The sequence below is a fragment of the Pogona vitticeps genome, chromosome 4 (assembly GCF_051106095.1).
Source record: "Pogona vitticeps strain Pit_001003342236 chromosome 4, PviZW2.1, whole genome shotgun sequence".
NCBI classification, from domain to species: domain Eukaryota; kingdom Metazoa; phylum Chordata; class Lepidosauria; order Squamata; family Agamidae; genus Pogona; species Pogona vitticeps.
In genome coordinates this window covers 8,243,367-8,265,140 of record NC_135786.1, presented here as the reverse complement: position 1 = coordinate 8,265,140, position 21,774 = coordinate 8,243,367, and the positions used below count along the sequence as shown (strand labels likewise).

Genomic DNA, 21,774 nt, shown 5'->3' with positions numbered 1-21,774 from the left:
AATAGATAGCACTTCCATGTTTTTGCCTCCTTTCCACTCCAACCCATCATATTACTCTCACAAGAGTCAATGGGAGGTTTCATCGGCATCACAGTTGGGCACCTGCAAAGAGTATGTGGCCTCCGTGTCTCAATTTCTGATGCTCCTTTAGACTCCCATGGGGTCCACCTTGGCCATTTCTCCCAAACTGGGGGCTGGCGGCGGCTGTTGGGGTCTGTAGGAGGCAAAATTGCAATAAAATGGAAACGTTGGAGGCATGAGTCTCCATTTTGGGTCAAATATTTTCTTTTCCGACAGTGGGAAAATCAAGAGGTTAGGGAGAAACTTTTGGGGAAAACGTTTTTTGAACCATTCCCCCACCCTTTCAGTTAAATCAAAAAGAATTTGTTTTATGGGGAAAAATCAAGGAGAGGAATTTCCAGCCCTTTCTCCCTGCCTTTTTGCCTTCGGAGGTCTCAAACGGCTGCCTCCACTGTCGGGGGGGGGGAATGCCCTTTGAGACCTCAGAAGGCGCCGATCACTCCATTGGCAAAAATTGGCATTGACTTGCGAATGGAGCCTCGACCTCATTCGTAGGTCGAGGCTCCGTTCGCAAGTCGATGCCAATTTTTGCCAATGGAGCTGTTCGTAAAACTAGGGCTGTTCGTAAGTCGAGGGTTGACTGTATTTTGACGAAGTTCTTGTGGCTGGAGTGCAGGGCCCTGCACTTCCCATACTTGTAAGATGGCTTAAGGATATGTAAGCAGGTATGCTATCTGTCGCTGTACACTTCTTGTTGGTCTACAAGCTCCAGAATTTCTCCTACTTCAGTTAAAACACAGGAGGATGGGCTTTCTTTTCAAAGGAGCATCTTCAAATCAGGGAGCAATGGGCAGACAGTGGGACTGAAAGGAGCGGAGGGCTGCATGACATTCTTGGCCACTTCTGAAGTATATATATAGTATATATATTAAAAAGTGCTCAGAATGACTGCCAAAATAAGATCCAAAACAATGCCAAAGCATCCTCAGAAAGCAGCAGGAAAACAAGTCCTGTTCTTTGGTGGGGGGGCAGGGGGGAGTGTTACCCATTTGGAATGGCATCCTTCAATCTCGAGAGACTATGGTAACATGCTCTGTATGGAGGACTTGGAGAGTGTCCTCTCCAGAGCACAAAGCCTGGGTAAAATAATATGGAGGATAGGCTGTTACCCAAGCAGCAAATCTCCCCTCTCACATCGCTGAAATAGTCCAATGGAAAGGCAAGAGCCAATACAACTGGTTCCAGCGGATGTCCCAGGAGTTGCCAGAATGACACAAACTGCCTCTGAGACTCCGGCTCCGGATTTTGCCTCGAAGCCTTTTCCATCAGTGGATCTAGCCATAAGGCAATGGAGATTTGAAATCGGAGTTTTCCTTTTCCTAGATGGAGCTGCCTTCCAAGGCTGACGAGCCCCACCTACCCGGCGTTACCCAGTGTTGAATTGTAAAAATTGTTTGCAGTAGAAGTACAGAGAGTCACAGAGGAGAACAGCTTCCAGATAAGTCCACCCCTGTCTCATTAACTGGCACTTAAGGTCGCCTTAACTCACTCTGAGGCATTTGTAGAAGATATTTGCAAAGGCTTTCACAGCCAGGATCTAATGGTTGTTGTGGGTTTTTCGGGCTCTTTGGCCATGTTCTGAAGGTTGTTCTTCCTAACGTTTCGCCAGTCTCTGTGACCGGCATCTTCAGAGCACAGAGTGCTGTCCTCTGAAGATGCCGGCCACAGAGACTGGCGAAACGTTAGGAAGAACAACCTTCAGAACACAGCCAGAGCCTGAAAAACCCACAACAACCATTTGTAGAAGAATCAAAACGTTCCATTACTTACAGTTCTGAACACATCAACAGCAAACTTACAACTCCGCTTCCAACAGACGAAAGAGAGAGAAAGAAAGAAAGAGAACACTCAACTAAGAGGTGGGGCTCTCTTTGAATTCAAAGCTCTTGCTACACTCTGAGAGGGAATGTTTGGTTAGTACTGAACAGAGGGGCAGTGACTCCAGCCCAGAAAAGGCCCCCGTGGTCATTCAAACCACAAGCTGCATGCGAGGTTGTAAAAATGCCAACAGAAAGTCCAGAAAATGGGTTGGAAGAATGAACTTGGTGTGCCTTTAGGAGACTGTAAAGGATGTGCTCAAGGTTATTCCTGGAAGCGTTTAGTGTTTTAAGTGTAGAATCCCTCTTTGTCTCCTGCCTCCCATTTTAACTCACTTGAGAAGATTTTCTCTATCTTTTGTAATATCAGAACCTGGCATCATCTACTGAAGCGGAGTGGTGGGCTATCTCGAAGACATAAAAAGAAGCACTTCCACTCCCAGTGCATGGTTAAACTCTGTAATTAACTGGCTCGAGATGTAGTGATAACTGCTAACTTGAACAGCTTTTTAGAAAGTCTTGGTACATTTCTTTGCAAAGGTTCTGGGAAACTTGCTATTAGTTTCTTTGTGCCATTGCGTTCAGGTTCTCTGCGGAATGGCTGATGCGGTTGAGTGGTGTGTGCAGAGAAAGAGGACTTAGAAATGACATGACGGCCCTCTTCAAATAATGGAGGGACCGGAGTGTAGCAAGAGCTTTGGTTCCTAATGGTCTGAGTGAGAATGTCAGCCACCAGATGTTATATAGTGGGGAAAGTATGGGTTAACTCTTGCATTGCCAAGTGAGACCAGTTTTTGCCGAGCCTTGTTTTCCCCTTTTCTCTTACTCACACTGGCATTTACACTAGTTTTAAATAATCAAGTACTCTGGGGACGGCTGTTCCCGCTGTACAAAGGCTGGAAAGAAACAGAGAGAGAGAGAGAGAGAGAGAGAGAGATGAAACATAAGCATTTTGTTCCTTTACAATTGCTGTTTCGTGATATCACAGATCCCTTTACATCTGCCAAGATTAAAAAGATGACAAACTAAGGTTGATTGTTCAGCCCCCTAAATTGGGTTACAAGGGCAAAGTCAGGGTGGATCAGAGTCAGAGAAGATTGAGGTGGACCCTGAACAATCCAAGAATGGGATCTGTCTGATATGGTGGTGTGCTTTCTCGGGGGGGGGGGGGGGGAAGATGATTGGGATTAAATTATGATCACACTGATAGATGGATCCAGGCCGTTGTTTCATCAGCTGTAGCCATATTACTTAAAGGTAGGGCATACAGGACCAGAAGAGGTGAGTACCACTGGAGCCAGAGACGGAATGGAGGAGAAGGGCCAGCTTTTCATTCCCTTTCCTCTCTGCCCATTACAGTATAGAAAGGCTGTGATTTTAAAACACTGTTGGGTGCCGAGGGTGGTTCCTCTGACATAGGAGGGAAGGGCATCTCATTTCTGTAGCATCCAAATTCGTGAGCTAGATGGGGCCATGATGATGTTCTGGAAGGCAGAGTTCAGAAGAGGTACTTTTCAGAACACAGTTCCTATAATCCCTTGCATTCCATCCACTGGGCATGGCCCTTGTTAAGGTAAGACACTACAGCGGTAGTTTTCGACCTTGAATCCCCAGATGTTCTTGGAGTGCAATTCCCAGAAGCCTCCACCACTGGCAAGAGCTTCTGGGAGTTGCAGTCCAAGAACATCTGGAGATTCTTCAAGGTCAAGAACTACTGCTGTAGTGTCTTACCTTAACGGGCCATGCCCAGTGGATGGAACACAAGGAACTGTGTTCTGAAAAGTACCTCTTCTGAACTCTGCCTTCCAAAACATCATCATGGCCTCATCTAGCTCATGAATGCTATATTTTACCCACTTGTCCATGGAAAGGTTGCTCGGGTTACTTCAAGAAAAAGAAAAAAAACAGGAGGGAGGGTTGTGAGTGGACGCTGGAAGAAGCAGATTCAAGGCTGCTGGCACAGATGGCACTCCTTGTGTCAGGGAACATTTGTTTCCTCCTGGGCAGCCTGAAAACCCCTGACCTTTCTTCCACCTGTCAAAATCTTGTTATCAAGACTGTACAGGGCCCGCAGGAGCTTTCTGAGCAAATCCCTTCTTCAAGAGCACCATTTAAGGTCCCCTTGCCTGGTTAATTTTGTCTTTCTTTCTTGGGATGCAAGTCTCAAGAAGGCTAGAGCAGAATGACAACCCATCAGATGCTGGCCACTGCCAAGTAATCAGCTTCTTCATAGCCTTGAGTTCATTCGCAAGTATGGCAGCTCATGTTTTCAGAATGTCCCTTTAGAAGTCACACTGAATTTCAATTAGTATGGTGATATTTAAAACCCATTGAATCCAGGAATCTTCCATTTAGAAGTCTAGGTGGTACAGAGTCGGACCAAAACCTAACCCACAATATGGGGCCCAGTAGGTAAGGTAGAATCCAGGCAGCCCAAAGATTCTCCAGAACTCCTTCCTGAAGGGTGGAAGCTATAATATTGTGCCTTAAGGTCGTTCAAGGCCAAAGGACATTTTTGTGTGTGTGTTGTCACAGGGCCAGCCTTGTGATGTCATGGGCTTTTTGTCATTGTTGTGTTAGGTCACAGAGGTGGGGCAGTCACAGATTGGGGTGGAAGCAAGCACAACTAACACGGTTGGTTGCACGTATGAGTAACTTTGTGCTAAGCTAATGTGCCATCATGTCAGTTAGGAGGAGATGACTGACCAGCTTATAAGGATGCTTCATGCCTGGAAATAATAATAAAAAAATGTTCTCTTCTCTGGCCACAAATCTTGTAAGACTTGTCTCCCCACCTGGAGACCCATGGAAGCAGAATTATTCCTTCAGACCTTCTGGATGCTTTGTAATGCTAGGGAAATGTAGAAGGATCTGTTTGAAGCCCCCACATTCTCCGTTCAGTGACTCTGGAGAGCAGCTATTTTTTCCTAATGTCTCTATTCCCTTTCTGTTTCAATGTGTGTAGCCTAGTCAACATACAAGACTATGCTCAGTATCTTTTCTTATTCTTTCCTACCATGTTTCTACTTGTTGATTGCTTTGACTGTTTTGATTTCGTTCCAAGAGATTGGAAATTCATTTCTGCATTAGATGTTCTTTTAGTAGGTTGCAAATATAAAGTTAACCAACACAATTAAAAAAAAACCTTCAGAAATGAAACTCCAGTAGGAAAAGGAAATTCCAGCTGGTTTTTGAGTGGATTTCAAGGATTTCTGGAGAAGAAGCAGATTTTAAGAAGATGGTTTTTGCAGTGTGGTGAGGACAGGGATCTCAATAATGAACAGCAAGCAAGCTGAACCGCTTTTCCATCCCGTCTGGTTAAATCATTGGTAATCACTGTAAGGAAACTATACCCTTCAAGAACAAGGGAACGACGTATTGTTGTGTGACTTAAATTGCACATTTTTAGAAACAATTCTGAATTGAAGAGGGAGAAGAGGTCTGTGCCATCAACCTATTCCTTTGGCCTACTGTGACACATCCATAATAAAATATAGGTCAACCTCAAGAGGAAGGAGTCCTCCCAGGCCTTCTTGGCAACTTGAAGAGCAGCTGTAGCCTGGAGCAAAATACAGTCGATAATCTTTTGGTTTGGCTCTGTGAAATGGAGATACGAACAAAAGGAGGGGAATCAATGAATTTCCACTTACTCTGTGGAAAGCCCCAAAAGAACATGTTAAGGTTATTCGTAGCCCAGCTGGAAGCAGAAAGCAAAAATGCGACTTCTGTTTCCATGGGAAGCAAAAAGCTGTGCAAGAGAAAAGATGTTCCCCAGGAACGGCTGTGTCCTTGTTTCTCCTCCAAGTACAGAGGCCTTCTTTCTCCCCTGTAAGTCGCCAAAACTTTTAGCATATCACTAAAGAAAATGTGGGCAAACTCAATTTTATCCCAGGAGATAAACACATGTTTGAGACTGGGTGAGCATCCGGGAACGCAACCAGCACCATACTCAACAGCACAACCTAGGCAGCTTTTCTGGCCCAAGAAATCTTCTGCTATGGGTGGGAAAACCCTTGCCTGCAACCCTGAAGAGGCACTGTCAGGGAGGTGACTACATTGATAAGCAATGTGGGGAATTCTCCAGGATTGAAATGATCAGATTCACATTCTTTTCTATTGACTACATGATGCACAAGTCAATGTGAATTAGCTTGGAGCAGCCCCTCCATCCGTACTTTCCCCCTTCTGTTTCAGGGGCTTCTACTTTATGGGAATCAAATACATTTGCATTGGTTCAGATGCTGTGATTGCTCAAATGGATATGGAGGGGTTTGCAGTCCTCCTTTCTGAAGCCATTCATCTTGGTCACAGCAGCAGCAAGAGAGGCAGGGCAATGCAGTGGGGAAACCAGTTACCATTTGAATCCTCTCCTCCCCAAACCTCATGTCTGGGTTACTTTGTTTCCCTCTTCATTCCTGTTCCATCCTGTTATGTTTCTTTTTCTTTTAAAGGCTTGCTGACCTTGTGATAAGGCAGCTAGCTAGGTGACCAAATTGGAAAAGGAGAGTGAAGAGTCCACGGTGGGAAAGGAGGAAGTTGTCCGTCAGCCCTGTTTCCACCTTATTAAGGTAGCTGCCCTTTAACCATGCCTCCTGCAAAGCTGGATTGCTGTAGAAAAGCTACCTTAACAAGCTGCAAACTAGGCAGAGCACCAATTTCCTCCACTTTCTCTGCTGTCTCCTCTGTGAGCAGTTCAAGTGAATTAACCCAGGAAAACCCAAGAGTGACTTCACATTTTTCCTAATGTTCAGTCACACGCTCAGTCAGTGTCAGCAGTCTTGGGCTGGTTGGATTGAAGGTCTCACTCAGGATATGTCAGGTTCTGATGTTTCCATGAATGGAAAATGGATTTCTAATTTCCATTTGGAAGGTTGTATTTGCAGACTGACTTGCACAATGGCATTTGTTTCTCTGTACAGTCTTGTTTTCATCTTTTGGAACTGCCTTCTTGTCTTACCTGTTCCTTTTCAGGTACAGAGGCATTCCTTCACTCACCTAAACTATTGGGTCCTTCAAATATTTATTCTCTCTTGAACTCTGAATCCTGGAGAGACCACCTCCTGCTTCTGCCTCCCCTTGCGATTTATCAGATTCTCTTGGTACCCCATCCTGCCATAGTTGAAACACAAAAAAACCTCTCTAATGAGATACACTGCAAGCATATTTGGGCATCATAAAGGGCTACATAGCTTCATCCAGGCAGACCGAAAGCATCCAGAGTTGCTCAGAGGTAGGAAAAGGGAATGGCATACAGGCTGTGAACTTGGGGGAGAGTGCTGACTCTTGTGCAGGATCTTAACAGGAGATGAAAGGAAGAAAAAGAAGACCTTGATAGAGCTGTGCATGGACTTATTGATAGGGTCAGACCATACTCTGTGAAGCTGGCTGCTTATTGATGATCAGAAATGGTCAGTGGTTAGGTGCTTCAAGAGCAGTGTCAAGACTCAACTGATTGACCAACAGCCTAATATTAGCAGATCATGTCTCAGATGAAATGGAGGCAGCTGCATAGTAAGATGGCAACCACGGGTCTTGAGAAAGGCCCAGTTCTCACTTCTGCAAGTTAGCCCTCCTGCTTCCCTTCCCCTCTTGATTTCCGTACAGCTGCCAAGAACCCACCTACTCATCTTGTGGTTGACTCAGAAACGCCAAGCAGCCTTCAGATCCACTGGAACCCACCCGACGGAGCCGTGCAGCACTACCGACTCACCTACGCTCCTGAAAGTCGTAACAACAAGCACCAGGAAATGGTAGGTTTGGGAGGAAGATTCTGCAGCAATAAAAGAAAGTCCTCCTTCGTGCAAGGCACCTGATTAAAGTGGTGGAATTGCCTGCCACAAGAGGCAGCTGATATATATCAGATTCTCTTGGTATGTGCAGCTCGCCCAAGGCCACAAAGGCTGGCTCTACTTGCAGGAGACACAGTGGGGAATTGAACTCCCAATGTCTGGCTCTGGAGTCAAATACCTAATTCAGGGAGTCATCCAGCCAACTTAGCAGCTGTTAGTTAACTACTGGAAGGGGGACTAAAAAACATTGATGGGTTTGGATTTTTTCATGGAAATATCCCTTTCAGACCTCCCCAGACTGACCATGCCAAAGACCATCTTAACTCAGGACTTCCCATACACATCCGTACAAGGCTTATGTCCATAAAAAAAGAACAAAGCACACAAGCTCATGCAAATATTTGAAAAATCCGCATGAGATGAGCAGTGCCACTGTTTGAAAAATGCAGACAACCTGCCTCAAAATGTGGCTGGTAAAAAAATATTGTGTAATAAAATGTGCACTTCAGGAAGAATGCACACCAAACTATGCAGAAATATTCATTCAGGAATAGTAGTCGTGGTAGAAGACATGTATCAGAGAATGTTTGATGGGCAAAGATCATGGTGGAATTTTGCATTGTGTAACAAAACTGAAGCTGACTTATCTTTCATGTCTGTACATTGTGTAGTGGGGGTTTCTAGCACCAAATGTTGTATTACCCTCGAGATAAGCCTGAACTCTGCTAGGTGATAATGTTTGCATCTTCTTCCCATTTGTAGATAACGGTTTCGGGGAGGAGCAGATCTGTCACCCTTCACTCACTCCTTCCAAATAGATTATACACCGTATCAGTGTCTGCAGTTTATGCTACAGGAGAGAGTGACCCCGTCTCGGTTGTTGGCCAGACAGGTAGGTAAATCAGTGATCTATTTATTTCCATTCCCATCTTGGTGATTGCAGGGAGATTTTTGGAAGAGTGGCATTTCCGTAATCTGTACTCAAACAAAGTAGCCTGTCCTGCTTTGGGCACCTCACGAGAAGGCAGGAGTCTCTGGAAAAGATAACAACACTGGGACAGGTTAAAGGAAGGAGGGAAAGAGGAAGACCGAATCTCAAGTGGACTGACTCTATAAAGGAAAACAAAGGCTTGAGTGGGACATTTTGGAAATCGCTCATTCTTGAGTTGCCAAGAATACTTTGGGATGACGGCATATAACCACCACCACAACAACGATTCAAACTGCAAATTACAAGAAGTGGTGTGAACTGAAACAGGATAGATTGATTCAATGTCTCTCCTTTGTAAAGTTAAAGAGGGTCTAACTGAACTCAGGAGCCAGTGTGCAGCTAGAGTTTTTTGACAACTTCAGCCCTTTGAAATTCATGTGTTAAATCAGTGGTCCCCAACCTTTTCCCAACCGCAGACCGGTTGGGGTGTGTGTGGCGTGACCACGGGGGGGTGGAGTTCACTTGCGTGCATGTGCATATTGCACTTGCGGAGGGACACTCGTGCAATGCACACAGCGGGCTTGCAGGGGGCAGAATGCGCTTGTGCACATGTGCATGGTGCGCTTGAGCTGTAGGGGTGCTTGCACGCAAGCGCACAGCACGCTTGTGTGCATGCGCATGACGGTGCTTGTGGGGGGGGGTTAGGATACAGTGGGGTCTCTGCTTAAGAACTTAATCCGTATTGGAAGGTGGTTCTCAAGTGGAAAAGTTCTTATGTAGAATCTGCATTTCCCATAGGAATGCATTGAAAACCATTTAATCCGTATCTGCTCTTTTCCGTCCATAGAAACTAATGGGAAGCTGCTATTCCGCCTTCTGCCACTAGAGGGGGATATTTTTCTTTTTTTCTTAGGTCAGGGAACAGTGTTAAAAGCACTTCTGATGAAGCTAATTTTGAAGCAATGGACTGAAAACCAATTAATCCGTTCTGGCTGTTTTTTTGTTATGTAGAGGTGCGTTCGTACATTGAAGCATTAGTTCCCATAGGAACTAATGCAAAGCTGGTTAATACGTACTCTACCACTAAGGGGAGAACTTTTTTTAACCTAAGATGACCTAAGGTTAAAAAAAGAGCAGGAAAGGTTTTTTTTCCTGTTCTTATCTAGGATTTCTGTTCTCAAGTAGAAGCAAAATTTAGCAAACGGAGCTGTTCTTAAGTAGAATTGTTCTTAAATAGGGACGTTCTTAAGTAGATACCCCACTGTATCTATGTCTGCACCCTGGTCCTGGATAGGCTGTGGACCGCTGCCGGGTCACGGACCGGGGGTTGGGGACCTCTGTGTTAAATGACGTGATCTGCACCCCTCTCAGGTTAATATACAAATTGGAAATAAGTGGCACTTCACGATTTGTACTCCACAGAATGTTACGACACTGCTGCAGCTGTTTAAATGCTTAAAAATATATATCAAAATTTCAATATTAATTTTGACTTGGCTTTAAAAAAAGCAATGCAGATTAATGGTGACATAGGATAGAATAGAAAAGGTTAAAACCATGAGAAAATAACAGAGATAGGATAGAAAAAGGTTCATCTGTCACTACATGTAGGGTGAAATGTCCAGTGTATTATACAGTTTTTCCTTTTACCATCTGTTATGTCTACTGGAATTGATTCCTGTATGTTTTATTTAGGGCTTAAAGGTCAAAGATGGCACCATGACTTAAGTGTAGAAGTAGATTGGCAGCAAGTGACGCTGTTAGTTCCTCCAAATATTGTAAACCTGTGGCCCCCAGGACAGCACGCCTAGGTCCAACTGGTTTTCATAACTTCTTTTCTAAAGACAGCGTTAAAAAATTCCCTCAACGAAGGAGGACGAACTTCACACAGCTCCTATGTGAGGCAGTAGAGAGGTGGTGTTCTTGTAACATCAGACCCAACACAAACGTAGGTCAAAAAAAGGGAACATGGTGAGGTCATGGGGGGTGAGGTTGTGGATTTTCCCTATTTATGCTTAGAATGAGAGCCAGTGTGGTGTGGTCAATTGAGTGTTGAACTAGAACTAGGAGATCTGGGTTCAAATCCCACCTCAGCCATGGAAGCTCAGTGGTAGTGGCTACAGTAAAATACTCTGTGAACATCTAACACACCCCAAAAACTCTATTGGGGTTGCCATGAGTTCAAGGTGATTGATGGGCCCGTAACAACAAATCCTTAAAATGCAAAGAAAACTATATTAGCTTTGCAGCTAGCCTAGCTCATTGAAACTCTTCTTTTGTTTACAAATCAAAAAACAAATCTTCAAAAAGGTGTGTGGGGGGGGAAAAAACACTTTCTCAAATACACATATATGCCTTATATTTGATTGGTGTGAAGCCCTTGGGGCCTAGAAGAAGATGGCTTTTTCACCTCAGATTCTCATTTCCTGCTCCTTGGAATCCTTCAGTAAATATATCTTCGTCCCCTTTTATCAACCCATTTCCCTTTCTGAATATGAAATTAAAATGGGTTTTTGGATGCTCTCCTAAACATATCATGAGTAAGCTCCCTCATGCCCTGCGGAAATGTCTTCTGAGTAAACATGGAGTGCAGTTCTCCTGGATCTTTGTTTTTATGTCCTTTATTGTATTATGCCAGGCTCTGATAACCTTCAGAACGACAATCTTGTATTCTGTTCTCGTAGCTTCCATTTTGGCCAGACTGCCCACAACTCGAGACTCTGTTTCTTTCAAAACTGAAGGTAAGATCCCTCCCTTGACCTTCTGTACTCGGCTGGTTTTACTGTCATCTTATTCTTTGGCACGTGCTTCTGGGTCTTTTTCTCCCCTCAGGAAATGGAACTGTCATTTCTAAATCCAGTGCCAGTGGATTGAGTGCCAAATTTTAACATTTCTCCCAGGTTTCCCCCCCCCTTTTTTTCTTTCTTTCCTTTCCTGTCTAGTATCAGCCCAATGTTGCTCTCGTTCTTAAGTCCCGATGGTTTCTTTCTCCCTCATCTCCAAAGTGAAACCAATGCACCATCATGAGGTGTGGAATTATTTGCTGTAAATGACTAGCATTATTCAGAAAGCGGATGTTTATGTCTGAGCCCGTGGCCAAAGCAGAAAGCTGGGAATGCGTTTCAGAAACCTTTTCAATTAAAACCTTCCCCTCCTTCTGGTAAATTGACTTATTAATGTAAGCCAGTTTGTCACGGGTGGTTCCCCACTCAAGCAACTGCCTATAAAACACATTGTGAAGAGGATTCGTCACAAACATTGAGCAAACTTAGAGCTATATATATAAATCCACAGGAGAGTCATTTGTAAAATACAGGCATTGGGTGAAAATGGGGTTTGCAATTGTCTCTGAGGGTTTCGGTTGGATTGTTTATGAGGGAAGCGCAACAAAGGAAGGAAATTACATCTGGCAGCGGATAAGCAGTGTCATCAAAATGTTTTCCACTCCTCCATTTCTGCTTCCTCAAGTGAGCGGGCATAAGATAGGTGCTTGGATGAATCCCTTTGCAAGATCAGAACCTTTGTGGAGGTTCTCTTTTAGGGATGAGGTTTTCAGCATTTCCTAATTTCTTAAATTCGAAGGCTTTGAGACTGAGCTAGGCCTCATTCTGCACAAGCTTTCTGTTCCTATCCTAGTGCTAGCTGTAAGTTTTCTTTCCGAGTAGGAAGCTTCAGTAGAACTAGGCCTAGCTCAGTCTCAACTAGAGATCGGGACCATTTTGGTGAGTCATCCTGCTTCGTGAGTCGTCAAAAATTGACAACTCACAAAGCATGAAGTTGCCCCCACGAACTGACAAATAATGAATTTATTTGTCGATTTGTGAGGAGTTACTAAAAAGCTCTTTATACGTATAGCTCAGTTCTTTCAGGATTAGAGAAGGTTTGTGTGAAAGCTTCCAATGGTGCTACCCGTATCGGATTTTTTTTGTATATTTGCCCCTGGAATTTTTTGCCAAAGTTGGTATAGCGCTCCCCTTACAATGTGCTGAGAAAAATGTTTGGTCTTTGACCTTACCATACCATAGATATGTGTGCCATCCTAATCTCAAATTGTGCCCTTCCAATTTTAAAAGTCTTTGGTCCTCCGAAGTAATCCATTCCTTTATCCAATTCAGTGTACAGGTTTTGTAGTATAGTAAACAATTTGGTAAGCCCATTCCTCCTCTTTCTTTTAAATCTTGTAGGGCTTTAAATTTTTTTCTCGGTTTTTAGCTTGCCATATAAACTTAGAGAGCTCAGCGTCTACATCCTTAAAATATTTGTAGTTCAACAGTATTGATAAGTTTTGGAACAGGAACAAAAGTTTTGGTAAAATACTAATCTTTATAGTTGCAGTTCTACCCAGCATTGAAAATTGGCCCCAGTTTTCCAAATTTTCCTGTGTTTCCTTAAGTATTGGGAGATAATTGTCTTTCATCAAGTTACTCATTTTTTTGAGATATAAACTCCCAAATATTTAATTTTCGAAGTATGTTCAAAGCCAGTTTCTAAATCTATTTGTTTTTGCTTTTCCTTGTTTCATATTTTTTGTTAGAAATTTGTTGTTGTTTTTGTAATTCAGTTTAAGTTCTGATACTGCACCAAAGTTTTCAATTGTGGATATTAATTCTCTAATTGATTCCTCTGGGTTTTCTAGCAACAGTACCAAGTCATCAGCATAAGCTTGTAGTTTGTATCCCTCTCCTTTTATGCTCAACCCCTTGATTCTGGGATTTTGCCTTATTTGTCTCTTTAATATTTCTAATGTTAAGATAAAAAGTAAAGGTGATAAGGGGCATCCTTGTCTTGTGCTTTGTTGAATTTAGATCTCCTCTGAGATTTGGCCATTGACCTTATTAACTCTTGCTTTTTGTTGTGAATAAATCCACCGCCTCAAAGAAGCTTCCTTGAAAGCCCATCATCTTTAATTGCTTCAGCATAAAGTCCCAATTCTCATTATCAAAGGCTTTCTCTGTATCTAAAAAGATTAGCATCATTTGTTTTTCTGGATGGGCTTCATAGTACTCCAATATATCTATTACTGTTCTTTTATTTGCAGCATTTCCATTTAGCTAGAAAGCCAGTCTGGCCTTTCTGTATCATCAAGGTTAGGACCATTTTGTTAGCCAAAATTGAGGCAAAAATCTTATAATTCACATTTAACAGGGAAATTGGCCTGTAATTCTTAATTTGATTCCTTTCAGTTCCTGTTTTATGGACTTCTTTCCATGACTCAGGTATTTTTCCACCTGTCTCAATAGTTCTCCATATTTCAATTAATTTTAACTCTTCTGCCATTTCCAGAAAGTTTTTCGGAATTAGGTTTCTTCTTCTTTTTCCTCTTTTTGCCATCCATCATTGACGTATCTTTCTGATTATCAATTGCCACCTTAAAATCTCCAATTAAACATATTTTTTCTTCAGTTCTTGGAATTCTTTTGGAACTCTTCATAAAAATTTCCTTGTTTTTTTGTTTGAGGCATAAATGTTTATCACTAGGATTTTTGCTCCCCCTTTCTGAAGTCCGATCATAAGTATTCTTCCATCTTTAGAGGCATATATCAGTTTTTAGTCTAGCTCCTTTTTTACATAGGTGGCCATTCCTCTTTTCTTTTGTTGATTGGATGCTATAAAGACTTTACCTAGTTTTAAGATTTCTAGCAGGGGTCTATCATTGTCTTTAATATGGGTCTTTTGGATACAGATTATTCCTGCTCTGGCCTTAATTAATTTGCTGAATATCAATTTCCATTTCTGGGGTAAAGTAAGTCCTTTTGTACCATCTTCTACCTGGCAACCATTCAAATCTTTGAAGATGGCTATCATGTCACCTAGGCTTCTCTCCTCCCAGCTCAACATACCTCTCGTTGAGCCATGTTTTCCCGTTCACGTATCTACTATTCTAAGCAGGGAATGTATCTCAAAACATCCCTCTGTTAACCAGGTCTCTTTTGCTACTGTGCAAAGTTGCACATACCTTGTGGATAATGGTAATGAGAATGACGATGAGAATGATAATCATGCCAAAGGCAGATGCTCAGAAAGAACTTTACAAAATGGGACCTCTTCTTGAATATCCTTGCTTTTCACGGACATCTCCAGTTTCATCATCAAAAAGATAAACTTTTCTTGGAGCTTGCCTTGCGTGCTCCCTTGGTTGTTGGGGACCTTTTCAGAAGCAAATAACTGCAATCCTCTCAGTTTTTAAAGGAGCCTTTTTTGACTCAACCAATTTAAATGGAGAGCACTTTTCAGTGCTTCACCAAAGAGCCTTTGGTTCTTCCTCTCTTATCTCTGATTTGTATGAATGGTGGGTCCCAATTTTTGATTCCCTGGCTCAAAGGATGAGAGAGGATTTAGCGGGGGGATTAAAGGTGAGCCACAAGATGTATGCCAAAGTGTTTGAGTTGTGTACAAAACAACTCTCTTTACTGTCCATAATGCTTTCAAAAGAGTGGGCACAAAGTGACGATGGGGTGGGGGGAATGATCTCTGCCATTCCAGGGTTCACATTAATATAATGCACCAGCACAATGGCTCATAAAGTCATTGTTACACGGCGGCACGTCTTTGTGAGTAAACAAGGGCTGTGCTTTGAACTGAAAGCTGTTTTGCAGAATACAGCCTAAAAAGAAGACAAAAATAATAGTAGCAAATAAAATAGTCAGGGGAAAAAATAGAACACAAGGAATAGCTATGCAACCAATTTGTATGCCTGTAATTAAAATTAAACATAGCATTTAGATGACAACAGTAATTGGCTTTTCGTTAAAATGAGAAGACTTTGACATGCGAGGAGAGGAAAAGTAAGGAGCACACATGATGTGGAAGGCAATAGAACAAGGATAGTCCATAGAACAAGATGGAGCCATTTCTCTATCTTTCCTGCAGGAATTATGAAGCTGATTCTCACTTTCCAGGGCTTTAAAGGTATAGAGTACTCAGTAGTTTCCCCTTCCCTTCTTCTGGGAGCACCCCGGGACTGTGCAGCTTGCCCAAGGCCACCCAGGTTGCCTCTTCTCCCAGGAGGCCCAGTGGGGGATTCGAACTCTTGACTCAGGTGCTCCAGTTCACTGAGCCATCCAGCAAGACCAACAGAATTGTGTGCCAGATTTCTGGGTCACAAGACGCTTTTTGAAAAGGTGGGAGTGTGAAGAGGCAATAAAAGCAAAATCAGAGTGAACCTTATATATTTCTTTGAGCGTCCCCAGCCTGTCTTATTTCTGAGCAAACGGGGAGAATTCGCAGCTATTTATATGTCCAGTGATGTTCTGCTGGTGTTCAGTCGTAGCAAGAATGGCCACTGTTTTGGGTGGGAGCAAAGAAGTGGGAAAAGCTCTGAACGTCCACTGTCTCTGTGATGTGGCATTCTAGGATTCGACAGGGAATGAATATCCAAAGAAACCAGACAAGACAAAAACACCTTAAAGACTAGCTATTCATCATTTTGAGGGACATGGTGGCGCTGTGGACTAAACCACAGAAGCCTGTGCTGCAGGGTCAGAAGACCAAGCAGTCGTAAGATCGAATCCACGCGACGGAGTGAGCGCCCGTCACTTGTCCCAGCTCCCACCAACCTAGCGGTTCGAAAGCATGCAAATGCGAGTAGATAAATAGGGACCAACATGATTGGAAGGTAACAGCGTTCCGTGTCTAAGTCGCACTGGCCATGTGACCACGGAATATTGTCTTCGGACAAAACGCTGGCTCTATGGCTTGGAAACGGGGATGAGCACCGCACCCTAGAGTCGAACACGACTGGACAAAAAAAAATTGTCAAGGGGAACCTTTACCTTTTTTATTCATCATTTTAGATGGTGGCTCTTTGAATTTCCTTGCTTATGGCCCAGCTGGCTAAGGAATTCTTATGTTGATATTCGAAAATCTTTTCCAACATCTGTCTTGTTTGTCTATCTGTCCGTCCCTCCATCTATTTTCACCCCAGCTTTTACCTTTAAAAGGACCCAAGGCAGCTCACATCATTAAAAGATGGTACAGTATTTAAAAGCTAGAAACGGCAAGTATACAGATATTTAAAAGAATCAAGTACCACACTAATAATGGGAAACAAAATCAAGTGGAGAGCAGATTCAAAGCAACCTCAAGGGACCTTGGGAAGCTCAGTGGCTTATTCTGTCTGCCCCTGCTGGGTTGACCCATAGGTTTTAAATCTACCGCTTCCCCTCCCAACTAACAGAGACGTCTTATCCTGAACCTTCCTTTCTCTCAGCCGTAAGATCCTTGGTTTCCAGGTAACAAGGAACTGAGTGCCAGATACAGAAGAGGACAAGGTGCCCTGAACAATAGAGACCAAGAGAGTTAATTTATACAAGACTTTGTAGCAGAGAAACCTTGTCCTTATTTAAATCTGGCTCCCCAAATATTGCCAAATGATGTCTTCCCAGTATCTTTTGTTCTGGACCTGCCAATCCAAAGGATGTCCTCTGATACATAATGGGTCTCGATAGATAATGGGTCTCGTTGAAGGGAAATGTGCCCCTAAGGGTGTTTTTCTGTTTTGTTTTGTTTTGTTTTTGCTTCTTCAAAGAGACTTTCAGTGGAAATGAACCATGAACTAGAAATTAGGAAAAGCCTCCATTGAAGGCATTTGGACAAAATCCTTCTTTTGTCTGAGAAGGGACAATGTAAGAAATGCTGCCTCTTGCCTTATCATGCCACCTGAGATTTTTTAAAAATATATCCATTGGGAATGGATCAAAATTGGAATGTTTGTTTCTAATTAGAGATTGACACGAACCAGAAAAAGGGTGGTTTGTGTTATTGCGTGGTTCGTGGCTACCCACAAACCACGAATCATCTGGCCGTTAAAAGAAAAATCACCCACGACGGGTTCATTTTAAGAAAAAAAAATGTTTGTGCCTGGAGGGATGTGAAATTAAACACTGCACTCACGCAGCCTGCTCCCCCCCATCATCTCCTTACCTGGACCTGCCACCTCTTTCTCTTCCTCCTCCTTTCCCTCTTTCCGCAGCCTCTGTGCATGCGTCTGCCTATCAGCATATGCAGAGGCAAGAGGTCTACTCCCAGAAGGGAAGCCGGGCCGCTGTCTCTCAAGATGGCGGCGGCGGAGGAAGGCAAAGAGTAGGCGGCAACAGGGCGAGATACAGAGGCTACAGGGGCCATGGGAAGGGGGGCATGGAATAAACCAGAAAGTTCATGAAATCTCAAAAAAAAAAAAAAAATTGTGGGTCACGTTGGTTCCAGTTCATCCATTTTGACCAATCCAAACTGACCTGAACCAATGAATCAGTGATTTTCCATAAAATTCCTGGTTTGTCGGTTTTGGCAAACCTAACCCAACTCAACGAACCAGCAATTCCGCCACCCCACAAACTTCCTGGTTTGTCTTTCACTTCATGCCCATCTCTGTTTCTAAGCGTGCATGTCCCTCATCAGGGAAGTCACTCTGGATGATGCCCTAGTGCTGCAGAGAAGAAACTAAACATGCTTGGCATGCAGAAGATGCCAAGTGTCTCCAGGAATTGAAAGATTTGGTGGTGGTGGTAGGGGTGGTTGTTGTTGTTGATTTACTACAGCTTCCAGAATTCCATAGCCAGCATGGACACTAAAATGGTGGACTGTGGGATTCTGGGAGATGTAGTCTAGAAAAAGCAGTATTTCCTATTTCTGAGTGTCTCCAGGTAAAGACTCTCAGATAACAGGTGGAAAGAAAGGCTACTGCTCTGAGATGCTAAGAAACCAATTGGATTTTGGCCTCACACTCCCTGCTGAGTGGTAGCCAGTTCCGTTACCGGCCATTTTTGGCAACTGGGGGAAGTGACACCCTCTCCCGCCCCATCCTCTGTGAGGCATGGGCAGGAGCTCCCATCAAAAAGGAGGACAAAAAAGGAGAGAAATACTAAAACAGGAATGTAAATAAGGCCAGGAGGTGATTGCTCTTTATTTTCCTTATGTTGATGAGTAGATTCTGCTGCAGAGTTTAGAATTTCTGTTCAAAAGCCTCTAGCTGCATAGCAGAAGTGATGGGATTCACACAGCAGAATAGTTTCAAATTCCCCACAGGAGTCCACCCCTTTTCCTCATTGAGCTGGCACTTACAGTCTCAACAACTCACTCTGAGACATTAGTAAGGGAAAGGATAAAAACCATTTCCTTTACTTACAGTTGGACAGCTCAGACAGCAAACTGACAAATATGACTGCTTTCAGCAACAGGCCTCAACAAATGCATTGACTGCTTCCAACAGACAAAAAAGAGGGAAAGAGAAGCCTTCAGCAGAGAGGCACAGCTCTTTTTGAATTCAGAGGCAAGAGGGAACTATATGTTAGTGCTGGATAGATTGACAAGTCATGCCAGCCCAGAAAGGTTTCTCCCAGCCAAACCTTCTCCAGGCAGCATCATCATCATAGGCATCCTTCAGTCTCGAGAGACTATGGTAACATGCTCTGAATCGAGGAGTGTCCTCTCCAGAGCATGAAGCCCGGGTAAGGTAATATGGAGGATAGGCTGTTACCCAAGCAGCAGATCCCCCCTCTCCACATTGCTGAAATGGTCCAATGGAAAGGCAAGAGCCAATACGACTGGTTCCAGCAACGTCGCAGGAGTTGGCAGAATGACACGAGCTGCCTTCGGGACTCCAGCTCCGGATTTTGCCTCAAGGTTATCTCCTGAAGCCTTTTCCATGAGTGGATATAGCCACAAGGCAGTGGAGGTTTGAAATCGGAGTTTTCCTTCTCCTAGATGGGCTGCCTTCCATGGCTGACGAGCCCCACCTACCCGCCAGGCAGCATGCAACACTGTAAAAACTCCAACAGATTCACCTGTAGATTACAGTGCCTCCTCAGTGTTGTTCCTCTGTGGCCCACTTTCCTTTACGCCCTGGTACTGGCTGTGCTGCCTGGACATCTTTGGGAGCTGTAGTCTGAAAAGAAACTATTTTGAACCATTTTTGGAGCCTAAAACTGGGGCTACCAAAGCAAGGGGCAGTATTGATTTCAGGGGCCGCACCAAAATGTAACTCCTGTGCTGCCTTTCAAAGTAGGCAGGTCACGGACCTTGCTTGACAGAGGACCTCCTTCTGTTCGAACGGCTGTCCGAGGCAGGTCTAGTTTAAAAATAACCACAAGAAGGGAGAGGAAGAATCAGGAAGTTACCCACCAGGAGAGAAAGCGAGGAAGCCGAGGCAGACCATTGATCCATTCACTCCAATGCTGTCAACACTGGCTGGCAGCCATGGATTCAGGTGGCCTCCTTTTCCAGCCCTGCCTGGAGATCCTAGATGCAGGAAAGCAGATTAAATTGGCACTGCTCGATCACAGTCTCCCCTAGTAAAATGACACAAATTCTGTTTCTCTTTCAAAACATGGAGATTATTTCTCTGAGTCATCCTCTGCAGATAGTGTACTACAGGCATTTTTCGGTGCAAACATGTCCTCTTTTTGCTTAGGTGTTTTCTCTTTGGACCATGCATAAGGGGGGGGGGGGGTGAGGTGGAAAAACTGAACGAGGTTTCTTTGCCTTTAGTGATTGCTTTGACGAAGGGGTTTTTGCAGGCACAGCTTTTAATGCAAGCACCCTGCTGAGGCTCCCTCCTCCACACAGCTATAAAAAGTAGAGGAGCTCTCTCCTCTGGTCACCCTAATAAGAGGGCATCTTACAGCTGGTTTTCACCTTGCTAATGTGTCAGCCTTCTGCTCTCCTCCTCTGCATCACATTGCAAACCAGTCTTTTGAAGGTTTTTATGCTCTTTTGTAAAAACTTTGCCTTGTTCTTTGTTATTCTGCAGACTGCCCCACTCTTGACTCCACGGAAGGCTCTCTGCAAGGTAGGTAGACCTGCCATCCCAAAGGGTTCCTTCAGAATGGAACATAACATCCCTTTCTGTTTTGGACCTCATTGCGTAATTCTCTGTAAGAGTTCAATATAAGGTGGCCAATGCCTATAAACAGAAGGTAGTAGGAAAAGAGGAAGACCAAATGTGCGATGGATTGATTCATTGAAGGAATCCATGGCCTTTAGTTTCCGAGACCTGCTAAGGGTGGGACATTTTGGAATCAATGAATTCATCAGGAAAACACGCTTATGGTACATTACATGAACAATATGTCTGTAAGGTGACAAAGTAATTTTATTCACAAATCAGTGGCTTTTTACTAGAGTTGGGGTCCTTTTAAAATTTAATTTAATTTATGAATGTTATTTTTAAACAAAGACCCAACTACCCAATATTAAATGTCTGAAATTAAAGAGAGAGAGAGAGAGAGAGAGAGAGAAAGATACCAACCCCAAATGATAACACTGGGAACACATATAAAACATTTTAAGAGATTTATTCAGTTTGTATATTTGTAAAGTCAATATATTGGAAAACCAAAATGGTTAGAACTGTTTTGCTTGTGCTCTGATGTACATGCCATTTGCACACATGATAGACCCTAAGCAGGGGATGAAGAGACCAGCATGCTGCTAATGGGTGGCAATTTACCACCAAATACATCATCATAACACAATTCCAGTTATACAAGTGCAAATCAGCAAGGGGGCTCTGGCCACTGAGTCATTCTCAAAGTACGCAAAATGCAGTTGATTGGGGTTGCAATCAGTCATAAATTAGCCCTTGGGTTGGGGATGTAGTTTGTCAGTTCTTAGACAGCATGTTTTGGCTTCTTGATGGCACCTTGATTGCACCCAAAAAAAGGAGAAAGAAAGGTTACTTGAAAACGTTCAGCACAGCCCTTGCAGATGATCCTTCCCGACGACGGTTTCATTTGTAGATAAATTCCTTGCCTACATTTCCCCTCCTCACTGCATGGAAGAAATAAAAAAGGATTGCACCACCAGAATTCTGGAGCACATCGTCTAAGTCTTTTCTCACAATGTGTGTGCGTGTGTGTCTGTACTGCAGTTAGTCTTGGACCCTTTGTGCATGGCAGGAGAGGAGGCTGAACACGTTACATATGCATTGTTTCTGACGCATTTTTGGTATCACCTGGCAGGACAAAGTTCCAAATAGAGTAGTCCTAGAACGAGCTGGAATTTTTAGCAGGTATGCACTACTGAAACAGCGATGTCTACGTTGGCTCGGGCATGTTGTGAGAATGGCTGATGGTCATATCCCATAAGATCTCCTGTATGGAGAATTAGTGCAGGGGAATCACCCCAGAGGGAGACCACAGCTGCGATACAAAGATATCTG

The 21,774-nt window shown here is 43.6% G+C and overlaps 1 protein-coding gene across 1 annotated transcript in view; it reads left to right on the top strand.

The window, feature by feature from the left end:
• Nucleotides 1–21,774, top strand: part of COL20A1 (collagen type XX alpha 1 chain) — a 135,587-nt gene that overhangs the window by 56,225 nt on the left and 57,588 nt on the right. The window contains exons 19-22 of the mRNA XM_072996741.2: nucleotides 7,503–7,648; nucleotides 8,450–8,579; nucleotides 11,303–11,359; nucleotides 20,365–20,403. Coding sequence (XP_072852842.2) covers nucleotides 7,503–7,648; nucleotides 8,450–8,579; nucleotides 11,303–11,359; nucleotides 20,365–20,403 — 372 coding nt within the window. The remainder of the gene's footprint in view (nucleotides 1–7,502; nucleotides 7,649–8,449; nucleotides 8,580–11,302; nucleotides 11,360–20,364; nucleotides 20,404–21,774) is intronic.